The 18,081-nt window shown below is 49.1% G+C and overlaps 1 protein-coding gene across 2 annotated transcripts in view; it reads right to left on the bottom strand.

Annotated features, from left to right (window-relative positions):
- The window catches only part of CSMD2 (CUB and Sushi multiple domains 2), a 285,979-nt gene that overhangs the window by 49,409 nt on the left and 218,489 nt on the right, over positions 1-18,081 (bottom strand). For both annotated transcript variants that reach the window (XM_061360820.1, XM_061360821.1), the window contains 11 exons: positions 16,338-16,532; positions 15,265-15,381; positions 13,264-13,377; positions 13,030-13,125; positions 10,863-11,066; positions 9,971-10,095; positions 7,369-7,465; positions 6,292-6,396; positions 2,990-3,108; positions 2,829-2,898; positions 607-723 (listed from right to left, as the gene is read on the bottom strand). In XM_061360820.1, coding sequence (XP_061216804.1) covers positions 607-723; positions 2,829-2,898; positions 2,990-3,108; positions 6,292-6,396; positions 7,369-7,465; positions 9,971-10,095; positions 10,863-11,066; positions 13,030-13,125; positions 13,264-13,377; positions 15,265-15,381; positions 16,338-16,532 — 1,359 coding nt within the window. The remainder of the gene's footprint in view (positions 1-606; positions 724-2,828; positions 2,899-2,989; positions 3,109-6,291; positions 6,397-7,368; positions 7,466-9,970; positions 10,096-10,862; positions 11,067-13,029; positions 13,126-13,263; positions 13,378-15,264; positions 15,382-16,337; positions 16,533-18,081) is intronic.

Below are 18,081 nucleotides of genomic sequence, written 5' to 3'. Positions count from 1 at the left end.
GGCAGGGGTGGGCAGCCCCAGCTCTGCATCCCCAGCAGCACAGGACAGCTTCGCCAGGAGGAGGAGTTAATTCAGGAAACCCAAGGAGTCAGCACTTGCAGGTGTGCAACACTTCCACCTCCTGGCAATGAGGCACCCTCATGGGGCTGGCCTGGAGAAGAGCTGAGGTGGAGGTGTGCAAGTATCTCCCTTAGTAAAGGCTGAGGAGATCCTAATGCTGGGTGTGCTGATGCCTCCTGAACCCCGGCTGAGGTAGGCTGTAACCTGACACATGCTTTGGGCATCTGTAACATTAACAAAGGGTGCTGCAACAGGTCATGTCTTAAGGGTGTTACAACAGGGAGTAGTTAAGACAGGGAAGTACGCAAGCACACTAAGGGAGGATGTTACAGCTGATTCAATGGCGTGTCCTGCCTCTTACACTCCATGGTGACCTGCAATCACCTTACTTATCATTTCACAGCACCATACATGTGCATTTTTAATGGCAAGTGTGATTAGGCAGTCAGTCATTTCTGTAACTCATCTTGGCCTCCAGCACTGACCATGCACAGAGTGAACAGGGACAGTATCTTCCCATCACCAAACCCAAAGCAGCTGTCTCACCAAAGCCCACAGGCAGCAATATCCTCCACGTGCAGTCCAGGTTGCTTGGATAATTTCCTGGGAACCCTGGGCTCAGGAGCACCCCTTCCATCTCTTCTGCTGTTCCTCCACACTGGGCTGTAAGATCAACAGTGTCAGCGGTCAGGATGGCTCACGGGTCTCTCCGGCTGCTGGTCATGGCCAGCTGTGTGGGAAATAAAAGCTACTAGAAACGGAGAAACAGGAAAGCCTCCTATGGAGCTAGCACGGAGCTTGCCAGGCACTGCATGGCCACATTACTGATGCATGGCCTTTCTCCTGCCCTCTGGAGATGAAAGTCTGAGCCCAGAGATCCAGTTTTGACAATCACAGTGGGAGAGATGCGAGCTGCAGGAGAAAAGCTGGATGCTCCCTTCTGTCCACACCACGCACACAGCACTGGTGTGAATTTTTAACCACCAAAAAACCCAACTGTGAGGAAACAGTCTGATCCTGCCTTGACTCCAGTTACTGCTGCTTGTTAACCGATCTACCTTGACTGCTATACTTGTCAATCTCTGGGCAATTACTGGTAAAAACAGAAGAGAGCTTGCACACTGGAGGAAATGAATTCCCTACCAAGAAGCAATCCACAGATGACAGCACAAAATATGTTTACAAAAGGCTTGATATGAAATTTAAACACAGACAGCATCTTCTCATGCTTATCTGGATGGCCTCTACCTTGTTATGGTAACACCATCCAGCCAAATGCACCCAGGTGTACTCCTACTTCTAAGACATTCTGACAGCAAAGGGGTGGATTCACTTTGTCCGGTATCTCATTATGGGTGTACTTGCTACTAACTAGGTTTCTCCCAGAAGATTCCTCTCTCCTTTTCCTCTTAATGGCTCTTTAATAGAACTACTTCTAAATGTTTCAGAAGTCAAGCATCTGGAGGAAGTGGACCAAAAGAAAATCAGCACATGTTGCCAGGGAAGCAGGAGAACAGCCATGTGGCCAGCAGGCAGCCATGCTCTGGACACTGTTTAGACAGATCAGTGCATGATTAGTGCAGGACAACGAACACCATTAGCACTGGGTGCTGCATTTGCCCAGAGAAGATGATGGGCACTCATGATGATCTTCACTTGGCTGCAGAGATGTGCTTATGCCCCCTGAAGTTCATAGAATCACAGGTTTGTGTTGGACAGGACCTCAAAGCTCCTCCAGCTCCAACCCCTGCCACGGGCAGGGACCCCTTCCACTGGAGCAGCTTGCTCCAAGCCCCTGTGTCCAACCTGGCCTTGAGCACTGCCAGGGATGGGGCAGCCACAGCTTCTCTGGGCACCCTGTGCCAGCGCCTCAGCACCCTCACAGGGAAGAGCTTCTGCCTAAGAGCTCAGCTCAGTCTCCCCTCGGGCAGGTTCAAGCCATTCCCCTTGGCCTGTCCCTACAGGCCCTTGTCCCAAGCCCCTCTCCAGGTTTCTTGTTGACCCCTTTGTTGGTCACCCACTGTTGGACGACCTCTCTCAAGTCGAACCTGATGCAAGCCGAGGGCTATGAGCAGACAGGTGACCGGGTGTTTGTAGCACTGCACTCAGCCATCACCATCCAGAACAAGACACCTGAACTAAACCGTGCTGGTGTTCACACTGGGGCAGTGCTGAGCAGGCACAGCCCAAGCACACAAAACCCTACTGAACTGATTAAAAGAAAACTTGAATCACATAGTTGCTCAGCCAGTCATCAGCTAACACAGGGATCCCCCACTTGTAATGCTGAGCTTCTGATTTCTTTCAGAGCAGCTCCCATGGGTATGGGTCCTTTAGCTCAGTCATTCTGCTCTGTATGTCTCTGTATTTACTCCTGGTCTCCAGATCATCAGATAAAAGAACTGTTAGCTCTTATAATTACTTTAAAGCAAAATGATGTAAGCTAGAACAGCAGGAGCCTGAAATAACTGTTAACTAAAGCTATTAAATGCATAAATGTCTCTCTTAGAGCTGTAAAATGTGCAATATGAATATTAAACATCTAGACTGGCTAAAAGCAAAATACTGAAAAGAATCAAACAAAGCCCAGCAGGTTCCCTTCACCCTGTGCCTCTTCTCCAAGGGCTCCCTTCCTTCACGGTGGACATCCACAACGACTGCCAGGTTTTTCCAGAACGGATCTACGTTTCTCTAACTCAGACCTTTCCCTTTGTTTCTGAGAAAAGCACTGTAAATACCTGCTAGGTATGAAAGAACAAGGGTCCTACCGATGCAAAGCGGTGGTGGGTAATTCCAGCGGCGGACAGTGCCCGGCATGCAGGAGATGTGAGAGTGGCCCTGGAGGAGAGGAAAACAAGCTCAGCATTTGGAGGCTGTCCCAGCGTTCCAGGTGTTTGCTGTCACCCCTTCTGCTGGGAGTGTGCGGTACCTGCAGCGCGTAGCCCGGTTCGCACTGGAAGGAGACCACGTCGTTCACCAAATAGCGCTCCCCGATCTTCAGCCCGTTCCCAGGGACAGGGGGCTCCGGGCAGCTGGACAGACCGACGGCTGTGAAAGCAAGAGGGACATGAGGGCACTGCAAGGCAAAGACCGGCTCATTCTCAATGGTGCATGAATCAGAGCACTCACCATGAGCACTCCCCATCCAAGGTCCATATCTATCCTATGCCATATGCACCCTGGTTATGGCAGCAACTGATACAAGACTGGAAAGGATGCAAGAGGGACCTATCTGCTGTCCCTCACTTGCAGTATCAAGGGCATAAGTAGGTGCTGCTGTATGTAATTTGTCCCTCTCTGGGCAGAAGCAGCACGGTTTCATTCCACAGCCCTATTCTTCCTGTTCTCAGTTACAGACTGAATTCACCACGAGCCACAAGCAGCAGTGAGCACGGCCGGTCCTTGAGGTGCCTGTGGAACTGCCTGCAGGAGCTTCACTCAACCCATTTCCATCTGAGCCACAGTCACAACCGGGAGCATCCCGCTGCAACCCAATTAGCGACGGCCGCTGTCACGCGCTGGGGCCGCGCTCTCCTTTACACCCCCCCGCCTTCCAAGGGGAGATGAAAGGAAGAGCTGGAGTCTGCAGGCACCTCCCTCACGCTCTGCACCAGCAGCTGCCGCTAGCAGATAACCTTCTGCATCACTGCAAGGGCTCAAGCTCTGCTGAAACTCCCCGGTCTGCAGGCTGAGCTGAAAGCAGATGAAGAGAAGAAACGAGAGGAGATGCGGATTCTCCTCCAGAAACTCAAATCAGGCTTCCAGCAAGAAAACATGTAATTCCTCCCATACATGGCTGTGCTGCCTGACCTCCAGACAGACAAGAGAGAAAATAGCTTTAAGTAACATCCTATTCAGATCAGCAGGCACTGAGTTTCACTCGGTCCTAAATTGTTCTTGCTCTGCTTTGGCTTTTGAGCATGTAGAGATAAGAGCTTTGTTTGAGGAATCCAGTGAAGGAACAAGGGAAGCAAACAAGCCCTGGTGGCTCAGCTCATGTCTCAAAACTTCCCTGCAGCACCTCTAACTGAACAAAGGCAAAACCTGAGGCTCAGAGCTGTGAAATTCCAATTGTACAAGCAAAACAAAAGAATACATCCTTCCCAGCTGCCCTGAAAAGCAACACTGTTCGTTTCCTCAGCAAAGAAACTGAACAAGGCTGCTAATCCCAGACCTCATGAAAAACCTGAACATGATTGCTGCAATGGGGTGATAGGATCCTCAAAGACCTTATTGACTGAAACAGAAATGGAGAAGAAACGGAGTCACATTTCCCACCCAACATCCCTTTCTGCAGCTTTCAGAACGCAGTCTGGGGCATGCTTCCTCTCTCCAGTCTTGCTGGCTGGGTCCTTTAGCACTAACATGTGAGGTCTCAATCTGCCAACCCAGGAGAACCTGGGAAGCCCTGTGCCAGCTGGCCCTGCCTGAGCACACAGCCTCTGCAGGCCAAGAACTGTGCCACTGCTGTGGAAGTTTTACAGAACTCCCAAGTCTATTTGCTGCCTTGGGCACAAATAAACAGGACATTGGTTGGCTTCCGAGACAGACACGAGATGTGCGATCAGAACCACGTATCAGACAGTGTACGTTTGCATTGTCTCAAGGGAGATGTGTGAACGGAGACAGCAGCCCCAGCACATCTCTCATCACCTCACCATCACTGCTATGAGCAGAGCCAGAGAACCACCACGCATCAACCAACCCCTGAGGGCTGCCCAGGGACCAGCCTGGCTTCTGCCCCACCACACCTGCATCTTCAGCATGCTGCAAATGCATGAGCCTGCTTGCTCTCCTGAGTGCCAGCTAAACATCCAGTTTAGATACCCTGAGAGGAGCCCGGAGCTCCCACTCTGCACCCGCTGCTGTGCTGTCGGGGCTGCTGCAGCTGCATTGTGTGTGAATAATTCAAACCCTTGGTACAGTACCACTGGTGAAATAACAGCCACCAATCACTGCAACCCGCTGCAGCCTGGCTGTAGCACACCTTTCCTGGATCGGCATCTGCTCCAATAGCAGGAATTGAAGCACAGACGTGGGGGAGAATGCATTTTTGGCATCCTTATCCAACCCTGCAGCACTCTCCCAAGAGACTCTCTTCCCTGCCATGTCTTCAGTTTTACTCTTACCAATGACACGTTCTTTTCTTAAACACAGTCTCTGGATATCATCATATGTAACTGATGCTCTCAGGTCTGTGTACCCAGGAACCGAGAGCAGGGACCCGCTGGAAGCAAAGTGCTGCCATTCTGTCAGGGTGTCAGCGTAACCCATACGGATGAACCCACTGAACTGCCCAGCAGAACAGAGGGGAGGAAAGGTGTCAGTGCCTCCCTCCCGGGAGCCTGATCTCAAAGCTTCCCATCTAGCTCATGCCACTTAAGCCAGCCTTAGCCTATGGTGCCCTGGGCTGTACAGACAGGAGCACAGCACGCAGATGAAGGAGTTACCCCCTCCTTGACCCAACATCCATTAGACAGCACCTCAAATACTGGACCAAGTTTTGTGCCCTACAGCATAAGAAAAGCATTGATGAAGTGGACCAAGTCCAACAGAAGAGCACCAGGATGGCCAGGGGCTGCAGCACTCGCTCAGTGATGAAAGGCTGCCCAGTGTTTCGCAATCTCCAGCCTTGGAGTTTTTCCAAGCACAGACTGCATAAAGATGTGTAAAGTGAGTAATCTTGTTTTATCTCATATCTGACCCTGCTTTCAGCAGGAGGCTCAATGAGATGACCTCTGAGGTTCCTTCCAGCTGGCATTATCATATGAAGTTCTGTCTAGCTCTGCATGCTGTGTCCAGCAATGACTGATACTGAATGCAAGGAGCAGGCAGTCCCTCCCAGCCCCTGGCAAGCAGCATTTCAGGCACTGCCCAAGCACAGATTACAGCACTGTGTTGAACAGGAAAACTCCCCATGAATTTTTCATCCTTCGTCCTCCACAACTCTCCTGCCCTACAACACACAAACCAAACAGGTGCCTCAAAGTGCAGCAGCAGCAGAATGAGGGTCACTCCATGACCCTCCATCTCCTCTACTGTGCCTATCTGATTCTTGATTTAATGTTCACTCCCTCTCTGCAACTCGAGAGCAGGGAACCCCGTAATCATGGGCCTTAAGGCTCCCCACCCCTCTCCCACTAAACAGCTTCCACTTCTACAAGGCAATGGCTCCATAACCGTTCCCCATCACTCAGAGGAATCACAAGATCAAGGCTGAATTGCTCTTACTTTTGTATTCCAGGTGAAAGCCAGCAGCGGAGACACTGATATCCGAATAGAAATGCAGATAGAGCTGGTTTGAAGTGCTGTTCAGCAGCGCAGGCACTGTAGTTCCTGGAAAAACAAGAGGTGCACAGAGATACTGAAGAGGATTCTTTTTTCCTCCTCCATGTCCTCGGAGACTGGCTGCAGAAGAGGCTGAGAACAGAAAGTCCTTTAACTTAACAAGCTCTCTTGGTTTTCATCAGGTTCTAATGAGGCCAATTGAGAAATACCCAAGGCTTCTCTGCAATGGCCTTTTCAAAGCCTGCTGCTGAATTTCATCATGTGAAGTTTCACCACTTACAGACCAGACAGATGAAAAGCATCGAGAAGGGAACTGGTGAGGAGGAACAGTGTGGGTGGAGCACAGGTCACCTGTGAGGTCCTGATTCCTTCTCCCACCTCAATCCCTGGAAGCTGCTGCAGCACCAGGTCAAGACAGTTCTATCCCAGACACAAGCAGTGGGAGCAGAGCCTGGCAGTCTTTGTGCACGACCTTTCTCCTCACCAACCTCAAAGGACTTGTAGCACACACAGCTCATTAAATAAGCAAGAACCAGGGCCATCAGCTTGCACATGGCTCTGCTATTTGAATGTTTTATAATGCTGTTGGGCTGTTTGCTCATCCCTGCTTCGCTGAAAGCCACCGGCCCCACTGCTGGCCAAAGCAAAGGTGGGTGTTAGCTCTTCAATCACTGACCCTGCCAAGCACAGAGGTCTGAGCTGTCCCCACCAACCCAGCAGTGCTGTGGGAACTCCCACTGCAGGCTGTGCAAGTGCTCCTGGGTTTCTGAAAAAACCCCAAATCCAACCCACTGGTTTTGTGTTCAAGGCTGTATCAGCATTTTCTGCAGGAAGACAGCAGTCAAATTCCCAACTCAACGAGACAAGAGATTCCCTTTAAGCACATGCTTAAATCTACTCCAAGTTTCTGAAGCACTTAAGCATATGCTTAATTTTAGGGACGTGCTGCAATCCAGCTGATGGGAACAGGAATTAAGCATGCACTGATGGGCTTCCCCGAATGGGATGCTGACCACGTACCAGAGAAACTTCCCAGCATGGTGGCTGTGTTATCTCCTCCATCAAACACTTCCAAGGAATCCCAGTTCTGCTCAGTAACAAAACTGATCACCTGGATCTAGAGAGAAAAAAGAAAACAGTACAACTGCAGTCTTAGAATCACAGAATAGGTAGGGCTGGGAAAGACCTTAATATCATCGAGTTTCAACTGAAAAGAGCTCAGTGCCCTGCAAACCCTGACTGCACACACACGTGTACCTGCATGTGCAGGCACACACTTGCACACACACGCTCACACCCTGACCTCTGATCGTTCTGTGTCTCCCATTCCCTGTTTTCCTGCAGTGCTCTCACCCTGTGTTCACTCCTGCACTCCAAATGTCCCTCTTGCATTTGCCCTGCTAAACAGCAAGGAAAAAATACATATTTAAACACGTAATAAAACCCCTTAACTCCATTACTTCTGCCATTTTAACCTTCTTCCTCCTTGGTTTCTTCTGAATAATAAAGCAGGCTATAAAGTTCCTGCAAAGTCTTCACCCCCCCCACCTAATAAGTGCAGTTCATCTAGCTGAAATTGCAGTGACCCCCCCCCCAAGCCATTACTGATCACACTGACCAAGTCAATACCTTTCCCCCCGTATAACTCATAATGACACCCCTATTGTGATTTACATCACTGCAAGAGAATGTGGACTGAGATGGTGCATTTTGTTTGCTCTTACATTTCCTAAATTATTTATTCTCCTCCCCCCCCCCCCAACTCAATGGGATAAACATTTTTAAGGTCCTAATTCTAGTCTGACATGTGGATTCACAAGGGATCTGCATCTATTTACTGCCATGTATATAAATTAATTCACTCAGGAAGGTTTGCTACAGGGATGAATAATTCATGGCAGAAGTGCTGGCTCGCACACTCATTACATAAAACTCCTGTTAGTAACTTGCCGCTACCAAGAAAGCTTTAATTTCACCTCCTCCTCTGATTTACAGTTGTTTAACCTTTAATTGTTGTACAAAATGAGGGTAAACTGATGCTTAAATTAGTATCTAATACCTGAGAATGTTGCACACAAACACGGGTGACCAAGAAGCAGAGCTGACGGCAGCGGGGTGGGTTACGCAGTCGGTCCAGCTCCATGGTGGCCATCGCCCTGCCTCTGGGGTGCCCCCCAACTCACAGCTCCTGCACAGGGCTTCACTATGGCTGTGTCCATTCCTAGGGTCAATCCCCTTTTCCATGCCTTCTTCCCCCACAGAAGACTTCCAGCGGAAGCCCCAGGGTCAGAAGCTGCTGTGATTGCGACCGGCCCACGGTCAGGGCAGAGCTGAGGGGTGGTGAGTCCCTCGTCACATAGACCCGTGGGCTAAGTGGCAGCCAGGGCATCATTCCGAACATGGCAGTGCAGAGCACAGGCACCTATTTACAGCCCTTTAAAAATGAAGTGAATTACCACCTCTGATCCCAGGAGTCCCAAGCACCTTGCAAACTGCCTCAACGTTTGAGCTCAAAGGGTTCTCCTACTGTTTTGGGGTTCTGAGAACAGCTAAAATTTCAGATGAACAGGGAAGTATCGATGGTGAGCAGTGAGGCTTTTGAAAACTCTATTTTAAATGGCTTCAAAAGCAAGGAGGAGAGCAGGATTTGCTGGACTAGACATGGCAAAAGCCTGACCCATCCCAGACCTAAGTTCAGGCTTTGTTCAGGAGCGATGATGGTGGCACCAGCTGAGATTCCCCATCTGGGAGAGCAGAGCTGTAATCCAGCAAAGCAGAAGTGATGTTTCAATGAAACCACTGAGAGAAACACAACTGCTGCATGCCAGCAGCTGTAAGTGCTGCAGAGGGAGGAACCCACCTACAAATCCATTTGCTGAATCCATGATAGAGAAATAAAAGCACTTAATGAACAACCCTTGCAAAGTGGTGTAAAGAAGAAAGAAACCCTCTGATAATGAGGCCTGTAGAGTGAACAAACCCATTACAGAGTCCATCTCCTGTGTGTCAACCAACATCAGCATAACGCAGGGTGAGATGCTTCCTGTGAGGACAAGGCACGTGTGTGCTGAAGGGGGACTTTATCTCAGGTTTGGTCTCTGATGTTGGGCTTAATTCTCAGCATCCTCTTGCAGAACTCTTTCTGCAGAGGAACGATAAGGACCGCAAAAAGACCTGAAGAGAGAGCTCATTTACCTGGAGACAATGAACAGCAAAGCAGTAATTGTATAATCATACTGCTGCAACTCTGCTGGCATAACAAATCCACACAGGCACTCTGAGCAAGCAACTCTGCCTTGGTGTCACTTACACTGCTTTCAACATTGCATAATTAAGTGGTATCGAGATATATGCCCGAAATACCACAATTATTTTGTTACACCAGAAGAGCCACATAGCTCCAGTGCATCTCCCACAGAGAGTGCTTTCAGGAGGCGAAAATCCATTGAAATATTACCCACTTTTGGCGCTCACAGTATAAATGAATGTCTGACTGCACGTTCAACTGATTGCTTTCCTGTGAGGAGCAGTAACTTCATCACACGTGGCCTCTTTAGGTGCACCAGATCCTGCGTGTTCTCCCCTCCATCCCCTGCTGCCGTGCCAGCTGCTGACCCCGTACCTGTATCCCTGCTCCTTCGGGGACCGTTATCTTCCACACGCAGTTGAGGCTGTTCAGGTACGGCTCCGGGAAGCCAGGGGACAGAATGGTTCCTTTGCGCTCAGTCAAATTCCCACCACATGGCACTGCAATAAGCAAACGGCCATTTGGAAGAGGAAGGACTTGGCTTTATGCTAAAAACATTCTCTTTAAAACATCTGTCCACAGACAAGAAAGCAATGAGAGCTGGCTCATGATTTAAGGGCAAGATCTGTGCGAATAATCCCCTTCTTAGTGACTCTCTCACACACCTTCTAACACCAGCAGCGTGAGGGCCTTAGCTGTGGAGAACACTCTGTTCATCAGCCCATGAGACCCGTTCTTTAGGAAATGCTCTCCTCCAAAGAAGGTGAAAGCAGCTTTCAGACAGATCTGATTTATTCCAGATGCTGTCCCAGATCTCACAACGAGTACTGGATTAAAAGGTCCCTGCCCTGACATTCGGGGTTAACTGCCCTTGTTCATACACAGCTACCTCAAAGCTCCTCCAGCTCCAACCCCTGCCACGGGCAGGGACCCCTTCCACTGGAGCAGCTTGCTCCAAGCCTCTGTGTCCAACCTGGCCTTGAGCACTGCCAGGGATGGGGCAGCCACAGCTTCTCTGGGCACCCTGTGCCAGCGCCTCAGCACCCTCACAGGGAAGAGCTTCTGCCTAAGAGCTCAGCTCAGTCTCCCCTCGGGCAGGTTCAAGCCATTCCCCTTGCCCTGTCCCTACATCCCTTGTCCCAAGCCCCTCTCCAGGTTCCCTGCAGCCCTTTAGGCACTGGAGCTGCTCTAAGGTCTCCCCTTCAGGAGCCTTCTCTTCTCCAGGCTGAAGCCCACAGAACAAGCCCCACATCCCATGGATACCTACCCACACAGGTGGGTACGGAAACGTTCCACTGCGCCAGCGCGCCAGGCATGGTGAGGCACTGGATGCTGCGGGAGCCCTGGAGCGCGTAGCCAGCGCTGCACTCGAACCGCACCACCGCGCCCACCGCGAAGTCGCTGCCCAGGCGCCGGCCGTAGCGCGGCTCCGGCACGGAGCTGCACTGGGTGGCACTGGTGCGGGGCACCGCTGGTGATGCAGGCGGGAGGGACCAGCAGGCGGGTGCGATGCAGCAAAGCAGAAAGGAAACCAAAGGAACAGTTAGAGCAAACGTTCTGGTGATGCTAAGTGCCAAAATTAAACACCCGTTACCAACCCAGCAACCTGGTTCTACCTGAACCCACAGGGATGCGGAATCCAAACATGACCACTGAGAGGAAAAGAGCATCATTTCACTCAAACGTTTGTCAATTCAAGTGATACTTGAAATAAAAGCAGCCAGAACATTACAGAACCACGCACACTTTCTCAGATGGGGCTGTTTGTCTTCTGGAGACCTACGATCACATCTGAAAGGTCGCTTCTAAATAGGGAAACCGAGGCATTCAGCAGTGACTTTCCAAAAAGCTGGTTTGCCATATAATGCTAGAGCCTCAGCAGAAAACCCTTCAGGTTTCTCAGCTCACTCAGCCTCATTCCTGTAACGGACATCAATTTAAAACAATCCCCTTCATGATGAGAAAGGTAAAAGCAAGGAAAGGGGAATTTAAGCTGTGATGCTGCACCGCGAGCTGTTGAAATTGCCTGCACTCCTGTTCAGTTCTGCAAACCACAGTCAAAGAAAGAAACGGAGCACCTGACATCTGAAAAACGAGTCAAAGAAACGTCTATTGCTAAGAAATGAATTCATCTTCTCTTGCTTTATAATTTACTGGTGTTTAATGCCTGAGTTGCTGGGAGGGAAAAAAACATGGAGATGATGAGCACATTAGCTGTACTCCTTGATTTTAATTTGACTCAGAGATGAATTCAAACCCACTGTCAAAAGCATCGCACAGATCAGGGAGCCACTTGTGAAGAAGCAAATCCAAGATGGCCAAAACACTTATGGATCTGTCCCCTGCTCAGGTAACCCCAGCTCAGCCGTTCAGGTGTGCTTGGCCGTGGGAAGAACGGTGCGCGACCCTGCAGCTCTGCTCTCCAGCTCAGGCTGCTTTGGGCTTCCAGTTCCTTGCCCCTGGGGGGGCTTGTCCCACTCTGCATCACTGGATGGGTGAGAAAACTCCTCATTTGTGTAAAAATGAGTAAACAGCATTAGAGCCAGGCCAGGCGGAGCTGAACCAGCGCTGGCTCTTTCTTGTACTGCTGCTTTCCCTGCAGTAATCACTGCAGACTGTGTACCTCATAATTAGCATGCAGAAGGGAGGAGGTAATCTTCACTGATTTCATCAAAACCTTTGCTTTGCTGAGATCTATTTGAAGATTACTATCAGAACTACAGTTGTTTTACAATAATTAGACAGAAATTCAAGGAAACTTATCTCTGGCCACTAAAACCCAAACCATCCTTCACTTTGCTTCTGGAGAAGGCACAGGCTGCCCCTGCTGCCTGTCCCCATTTGACAGTAATGTGGGTGCAGAAGCTGGGCTGAGCCACAGACAGCGGCACAGAGCGCGGGGGTGAGAAAGCCCTTCTGTTTTCCCACAACTCTGTGCATCACTCTGTATTTACTACTTTCAGATCTCTAAGTGGGACTTGTTCAATGCCACGCAAGCTGTTACTGAGAAGGATCAAGGGGCAGAAGTTTGACAGCAGGAGGGCTAAGCCTATGACACGCCAGAGGAAGGGTTTTGCGGAGCTGCTAGACAAGTGTTGAGCTGCTTACACTGAGCAATGTGCTAAAACACCACTGGGGAAAATCCCTGGCGCCCAAGTCTCAAGAACTCAGAGTGTACCCAGGGCATGATTCAACGAGATACTCCTGAGAGCAATCCTGCCATGTGCGAGGGTTGAGGCAGAGTGAAAACAGAACATCTGAGTACGAAGTACCTACAGCAGCCAGACACCCCGACAATCTTCATCCCCTGTGATGCTTCCCGTTCAGACACAATGTGTGCAAGGACCCACAGACAGCGAAAGCAGTCCGGGATGCCTTGCGATATCACTGTATTTCGAGCAGTGTGAGGACACCTCCAGAACAACTGTACTCACCTTGGTAGACAAAATGAAAACCTTTGGCTGTCGACTGACCCTTGGAACTGAATTTGATGAGAATCTGGTTGGTGGTAGCTAACGGTAACGATTCACCTAATGAGAAGGGATAAAACATGGGAGACAGAGATTACAGCGTCAGCTACACACAAGGCTTTCATAGAGCAAGGTGTTAAATGGCAGCCTGTGTTTTCAGCCTGCTTTTCCCAGCAGCTACAGGTACACATTCCCTACCTGTGTGAGAGCCTGAGAGGGAGCTGAGGAGCCGGGAGTGCTGGTTGGGGCCGTCATGGACTTCAATGACATCGTTGAGTGCAGTCTGGAAGAAGGCGAACTGCCCAAAGACCACTGTGAAGAGAGGGAGATGGTCAGGACCACGGCCGTGCCCATGCAGCCAGGGGCTGGAGCTGAGGCACTTCAGCTGCTTTTGTTTCAGGAGCTTGGCACAGATGAGAGGGGCCTGACTGACAGCCCTGGAAAATGGGAGCCCTTTATTTATCCACAAAGTAGGCATAACAGAAGCAGCAACCAGCCTCCCCCATGTTCACCTGCCAGCATGCTTTAACACTGATTCACAAGCCAAAAGGGATTCTTCTGTGAATCATTCCATTTGTCTGCCTACCTAACGCAAGGTATGTAATTTCACTAACTGCTAATTATTATTCATTATTTGTATTGAAGCTCTGTGATGAAGCTGGCCCCCACTGGGTCAGGCACTGCACAAGACACAAACCAAATAACCTTGTCCTGAAGAACTTAAATGTCTAGATGGGAGCTCTCTGGTCAGGGAGGATGGCTGCTAGGGAAGGAGGACACTCACAGTTTCATTACCAGTGGGTCCTAAGCCCATCCAGAGAGACTGCAAAGGAAGAAGCCCTGCTCTGCGTCTTACTGCACATGCTGTAAAAGCAGCCAGGAGCAGGCAGAGCTTATAAAAGGGAGAAAATGATGAGAGGATTAAAGCACTTTTTAGCTGGAGCAAGGAGACTTTGCCTATTTCTTTTTCAGAATATACCAACAGTTTATTTCCTCCCCAGTCTGCCCTCAGAAGATTTGCTCTCTCCTCTCCTAGCTTTGCATCTTCAAGTTTTAAGTGCCCAGTTGCAGATTCCCAAGCCAAGGGGTCTCTTGCTGTGAAATTCATCATCCACCATTTGCCTTCTGCACATTCAGGTTTCCAGCACAGTGCTAACGTTGGGAACACTGACCAAGGGATGATGGCACACCCTGATGCCTGCTGTACACAGGAACCCAGGAAGTGAAGGCCATGGGAAATGCATCACATTCACTACTAATGGTTTTCCTGCTTGCTTTTAATGAAGCTATTGAAAGGTAGCAGGTGGAAAAGAGAAGCTAATTTAGCTCTCATCCCTCTGCAGGCAAAAGTCAAACTTGCAGATCAAGACTGTCTATCCTTCTAGCTATCATGTTTCTTAAGACAGTATCAAGATCAGGTACAGTAAAACAGGTTAGGTGTGAGAGCAGTGTAGTATTTCATCACTTAGCTTGAGGAATGGAACCTGGATGCATGCAGGCAGAAGGGAATTCGAGTGAAAGGAGTTCATAACCGATGTCTGAACACGGCATCCTCATTTCACACCTTGCTATCGTAGCAAAGGAAATCACAAACAACTGAAAACACCACAGGGACTGATGAGATCAATACAGTGCACTGAGCAGCAGGATCAAATAAGAGAATTTAGAGACCTTCACCTGCCAGAGCTGTCAGTGCAAGTGCTTTTAAGAACTTTAAATTCCCTTCAAACAAGAAAATATGTTAACCAATATTAATATCCAGCTAGCTGCCTCAGAGGCTTACAGAGCATCGATCACTCTTGCATTTCAGCTCTGTCCAAAATGACACAGCACTGGGATCTGTAAGAATGAGAGTCCATGTAAATGGAGCTGGCTTTTGTTTGGATCTGGGTTTAGAATGGAATTTACATACTATTTAAAACCAAAAGTTAGCTGCACACCCACAGAGCAAACCCAAACAGGGTTTGTTACCTGTGGGTTTGTTGCCTATCTGTGGGTTTTTCTGATAGATTTTTTAATCAGAAAATTCCCATTATCCCTGCTGACTACAACAAAGAACAAACAGCATCCAACAGTGCTACTTGCTATTTCCCAATCTCCCTTATCTCCATTTACAGATGTGCTTATCCTACCACTTTGTTCAAACCCAGCAGAACAAGGGAGTTGCACAAGAGCAGAACAGTGGCCAAAGCCCCGTACCGTAGTCCTTCGGCACGACGATGAAGTACAGGCACACCTGGCCACTGGTGTAGTTCTGGGGATAATTTGGAGAGAGGACGACGCCGTCCGAGCCTGTGTACTGACCCCCACAGGGTGCTGGAAGAGAAAGGAGAGAAGAGATTCCCGAGTGTGCCGGTACCCAAGCTATCCATGAGACATCAGCCTTCTTCCTGCTGCTCTTGAGATGCGCCCTCCCATGCCCTGCAGTGCTGCACAGTGACACCTGCCCCAGCCACCACTGATCCCTTGCTTGGGGCATCCCAGCTCTCACTGCAAGTTCTTATTAAGGAAAATAAAGCTTATCCCCGAGCTGAGTTCACGCCTGCTTCACACTTCATTAGCAAGTGGGATGCTGTGTATGGTGGTGCAGATGAATGGGTGATCTGCACTGCTCTCCACACAACCTCAAAGCCCAGGACCTGTCAGAAGTGCCTCCTATGCTTTTCCCTTTCTCATCCTGGCTCCAGAGGGACCATGTCCTCCCCGCCAGCACCTCTCCAAGGCAGAGTTTCATTCTTCCAATCAGCACAGACTGACAGCTATCTCTTGACTCACTTCTCAGCTTAAGCTCTGACTGCAAATCCATCACTTAAACCATTTTCTCATTAAGGTAGAAAACAAAACAAAATAACCACAAAAGCCCTAAGAAGAAAATACTTTCTCCTTTCGCAATAATCTCTGACCCTGCCGAGGAAAGAACACGCTTAAGGGCTTTGATTAGAAGGGATCAGGTTAAGCAAATGTTGAAGTGACTTCCTGAATCCTGCCCTGCACTAAGGACACAGGATTTGCCATGCACATAATGCCATGCACATAATCTGCTATGTCCAGGTTTCTGTCTCTCTCAAAAGAAGGTTGAAGAAACCTCACATAAGTCAGCCCTTCGTGCCCTCTGAGTGTTAAAAAATCATGGAACACTGAGGAAAACCCCTCTGTCCCTCTGCAAGCAGCTCCGTGCAAAATTAACATCACAGTTTTGATGAGGACAAACTGCAGAAGTATTTGGAGATAGGTAAATCATTCTTTACTCACTGTCGCCCCTTGGGCTTTACCTGTACAGGTAGGTCGAGGTTTGTTCCATGTGGGTTTTCCATCCTCTCCCATTATGCACGTCAGCGTGGAGACCCCTTCAATATCATACCCACCGTCACAGTAGTAGGTGATGGTGGATCCCAGCTTCAGGTCCGTACCCACGCGGGTGCCGTTCTTGATCGAGCCAGGGTCGAAGCACGACTCCCGGGGATTCTCTGCAAGAGGGGATTGGAATGGCTAAGATCTTTACTGGTTTGATACATCTACTCTAGAGCTCTGGTCAACGACATGGCCCTTGGCTTTTCCCATCTGGGACTCTCATGTATATCATGAAGACTAGCACCATTTGAAGAGCTCAGATTTCAAGCACGATTTGAAGAGCTTAGATTCCAAGCATGAAGAGCTCAGATTTCATGCTGCTGAATCTAGGGAATTGCATGGGTCAGATTCTGGTCCAGACCTTTCCCTGGTGCTCAGCTCCAGCACAAGTACACTTCCAAGAAGGAAAACTTCAGTTCACAGACAATTACTGGCACCCCAAACCCAATCAACGAGGCAAAGCTTCCATTTCACAGTGTACACTTGCTCTCCCTTCCTTGCACAGGGGAGAGGCTGCAAGGAGCTTTGCAAACCAGGGCACAGAAATACAAATTGAACATGAAACATATTTCAGATGTGCCACATCTGTTCAAGTTACTTCCTTGGCACCCATCATTCCTGTATCTAGGAGCTGTCTGTTCTTGCCATGGAAATACATCATGCCATGTGCTAGCTGGTTGACTCTCCAGATGTGCAGTGTGGCTGCAATTATGGCAAAATGATTACAAGCAGTTAGACAAAATGAAGACATTTCTCTCTCTGTTCACTATGCCCTGCAGAGTTAAAAACCCCATTTACATATGAAAATTCCAGTAAAGACTACAGAGCTGTCAGGACTTGGGTTTTTCTTTCCTTCTTCTGAGGGCTTTTTTCCTTTTTTCTTTTTTTTTTTCCTTTCATGAAATATAATTAGAGGCTTTGATTAATCCTGCTCTTTTGTCATCTGGAAATTGCTCATTAAAGATGAGGGCTTTTCTGAGAGCAGTGGGTCTGTGAACAATTATAATGTGTTTAAGCATTAAATCATGGGCTTTTAGTATTTGGGGAAAGGGTGGAGGGAGAAACAGAAAACAGAAAAAGCCCCCAGATCTTGCTTTTGTGTCTTCGTTTGCAGTGAGAAATAGGCTTAGTTCTAGGCTTCCCTTTACACAAGAGCTGTGCCACCAGGTGAAGAGGTGGGAGATGTTTCCACCAGGAACAGCTGCCCTAAGCTGCAGCAGCAAGGCCACTGGGTTTGCCTGGAACACCAGTTCCCTGTTCTGGAACCAGAGGCTGGTCAACCCCCAGTGCCCCTTGCAGAGCATCACATACTTGTACCATTAGACTTTAAATCATGAAGTCCTGGGCCCTCCTCTGTGTCAGTGGCGTCCTGGTGCATGAACTTTGGACAACCAACCCTGCTCTCCAACCAAGTAACAACATGTTCCATTTACCTGATCCTGGAAAGAGGCACACACATACCTAGAAGCACAACTACTGCAGCATTCAAAAGCGAGCTCAGAACATGATGGAGAAAACTGATGTTCTAAGACACAAGAATTCAACAAGTACTTGTATCTGTTATTTCTTGTGTGGGATCTAATGGTAGGTCCTGCTGAGACACCAGCAAGAAATCTTGATCACTGTGAGTTAAGGTATCAGGACCAGAAAGCTTGTTTCAGTCAC

This window comes from Neopsephotus bourkii, unplaced genomic scaffold (genome assembly GCF_033783945.1).
Source record: "Neopsephotus bourkii isolate Nb327-2 ecotype Australia unplaced genomic scaffold, CSIRO-AGI_Nbou_v1 NB_1036, whole genome shotgun sequence".
NCBI lineage: Eukaryota > Metazoa > Chordata > Aves > Psittaciformes > Psittacidae > Neopsephotus > Neopsephotus bourkii.
This window is presented reverse-complemented; position numbering and strand designations above follow the sequence as displayed.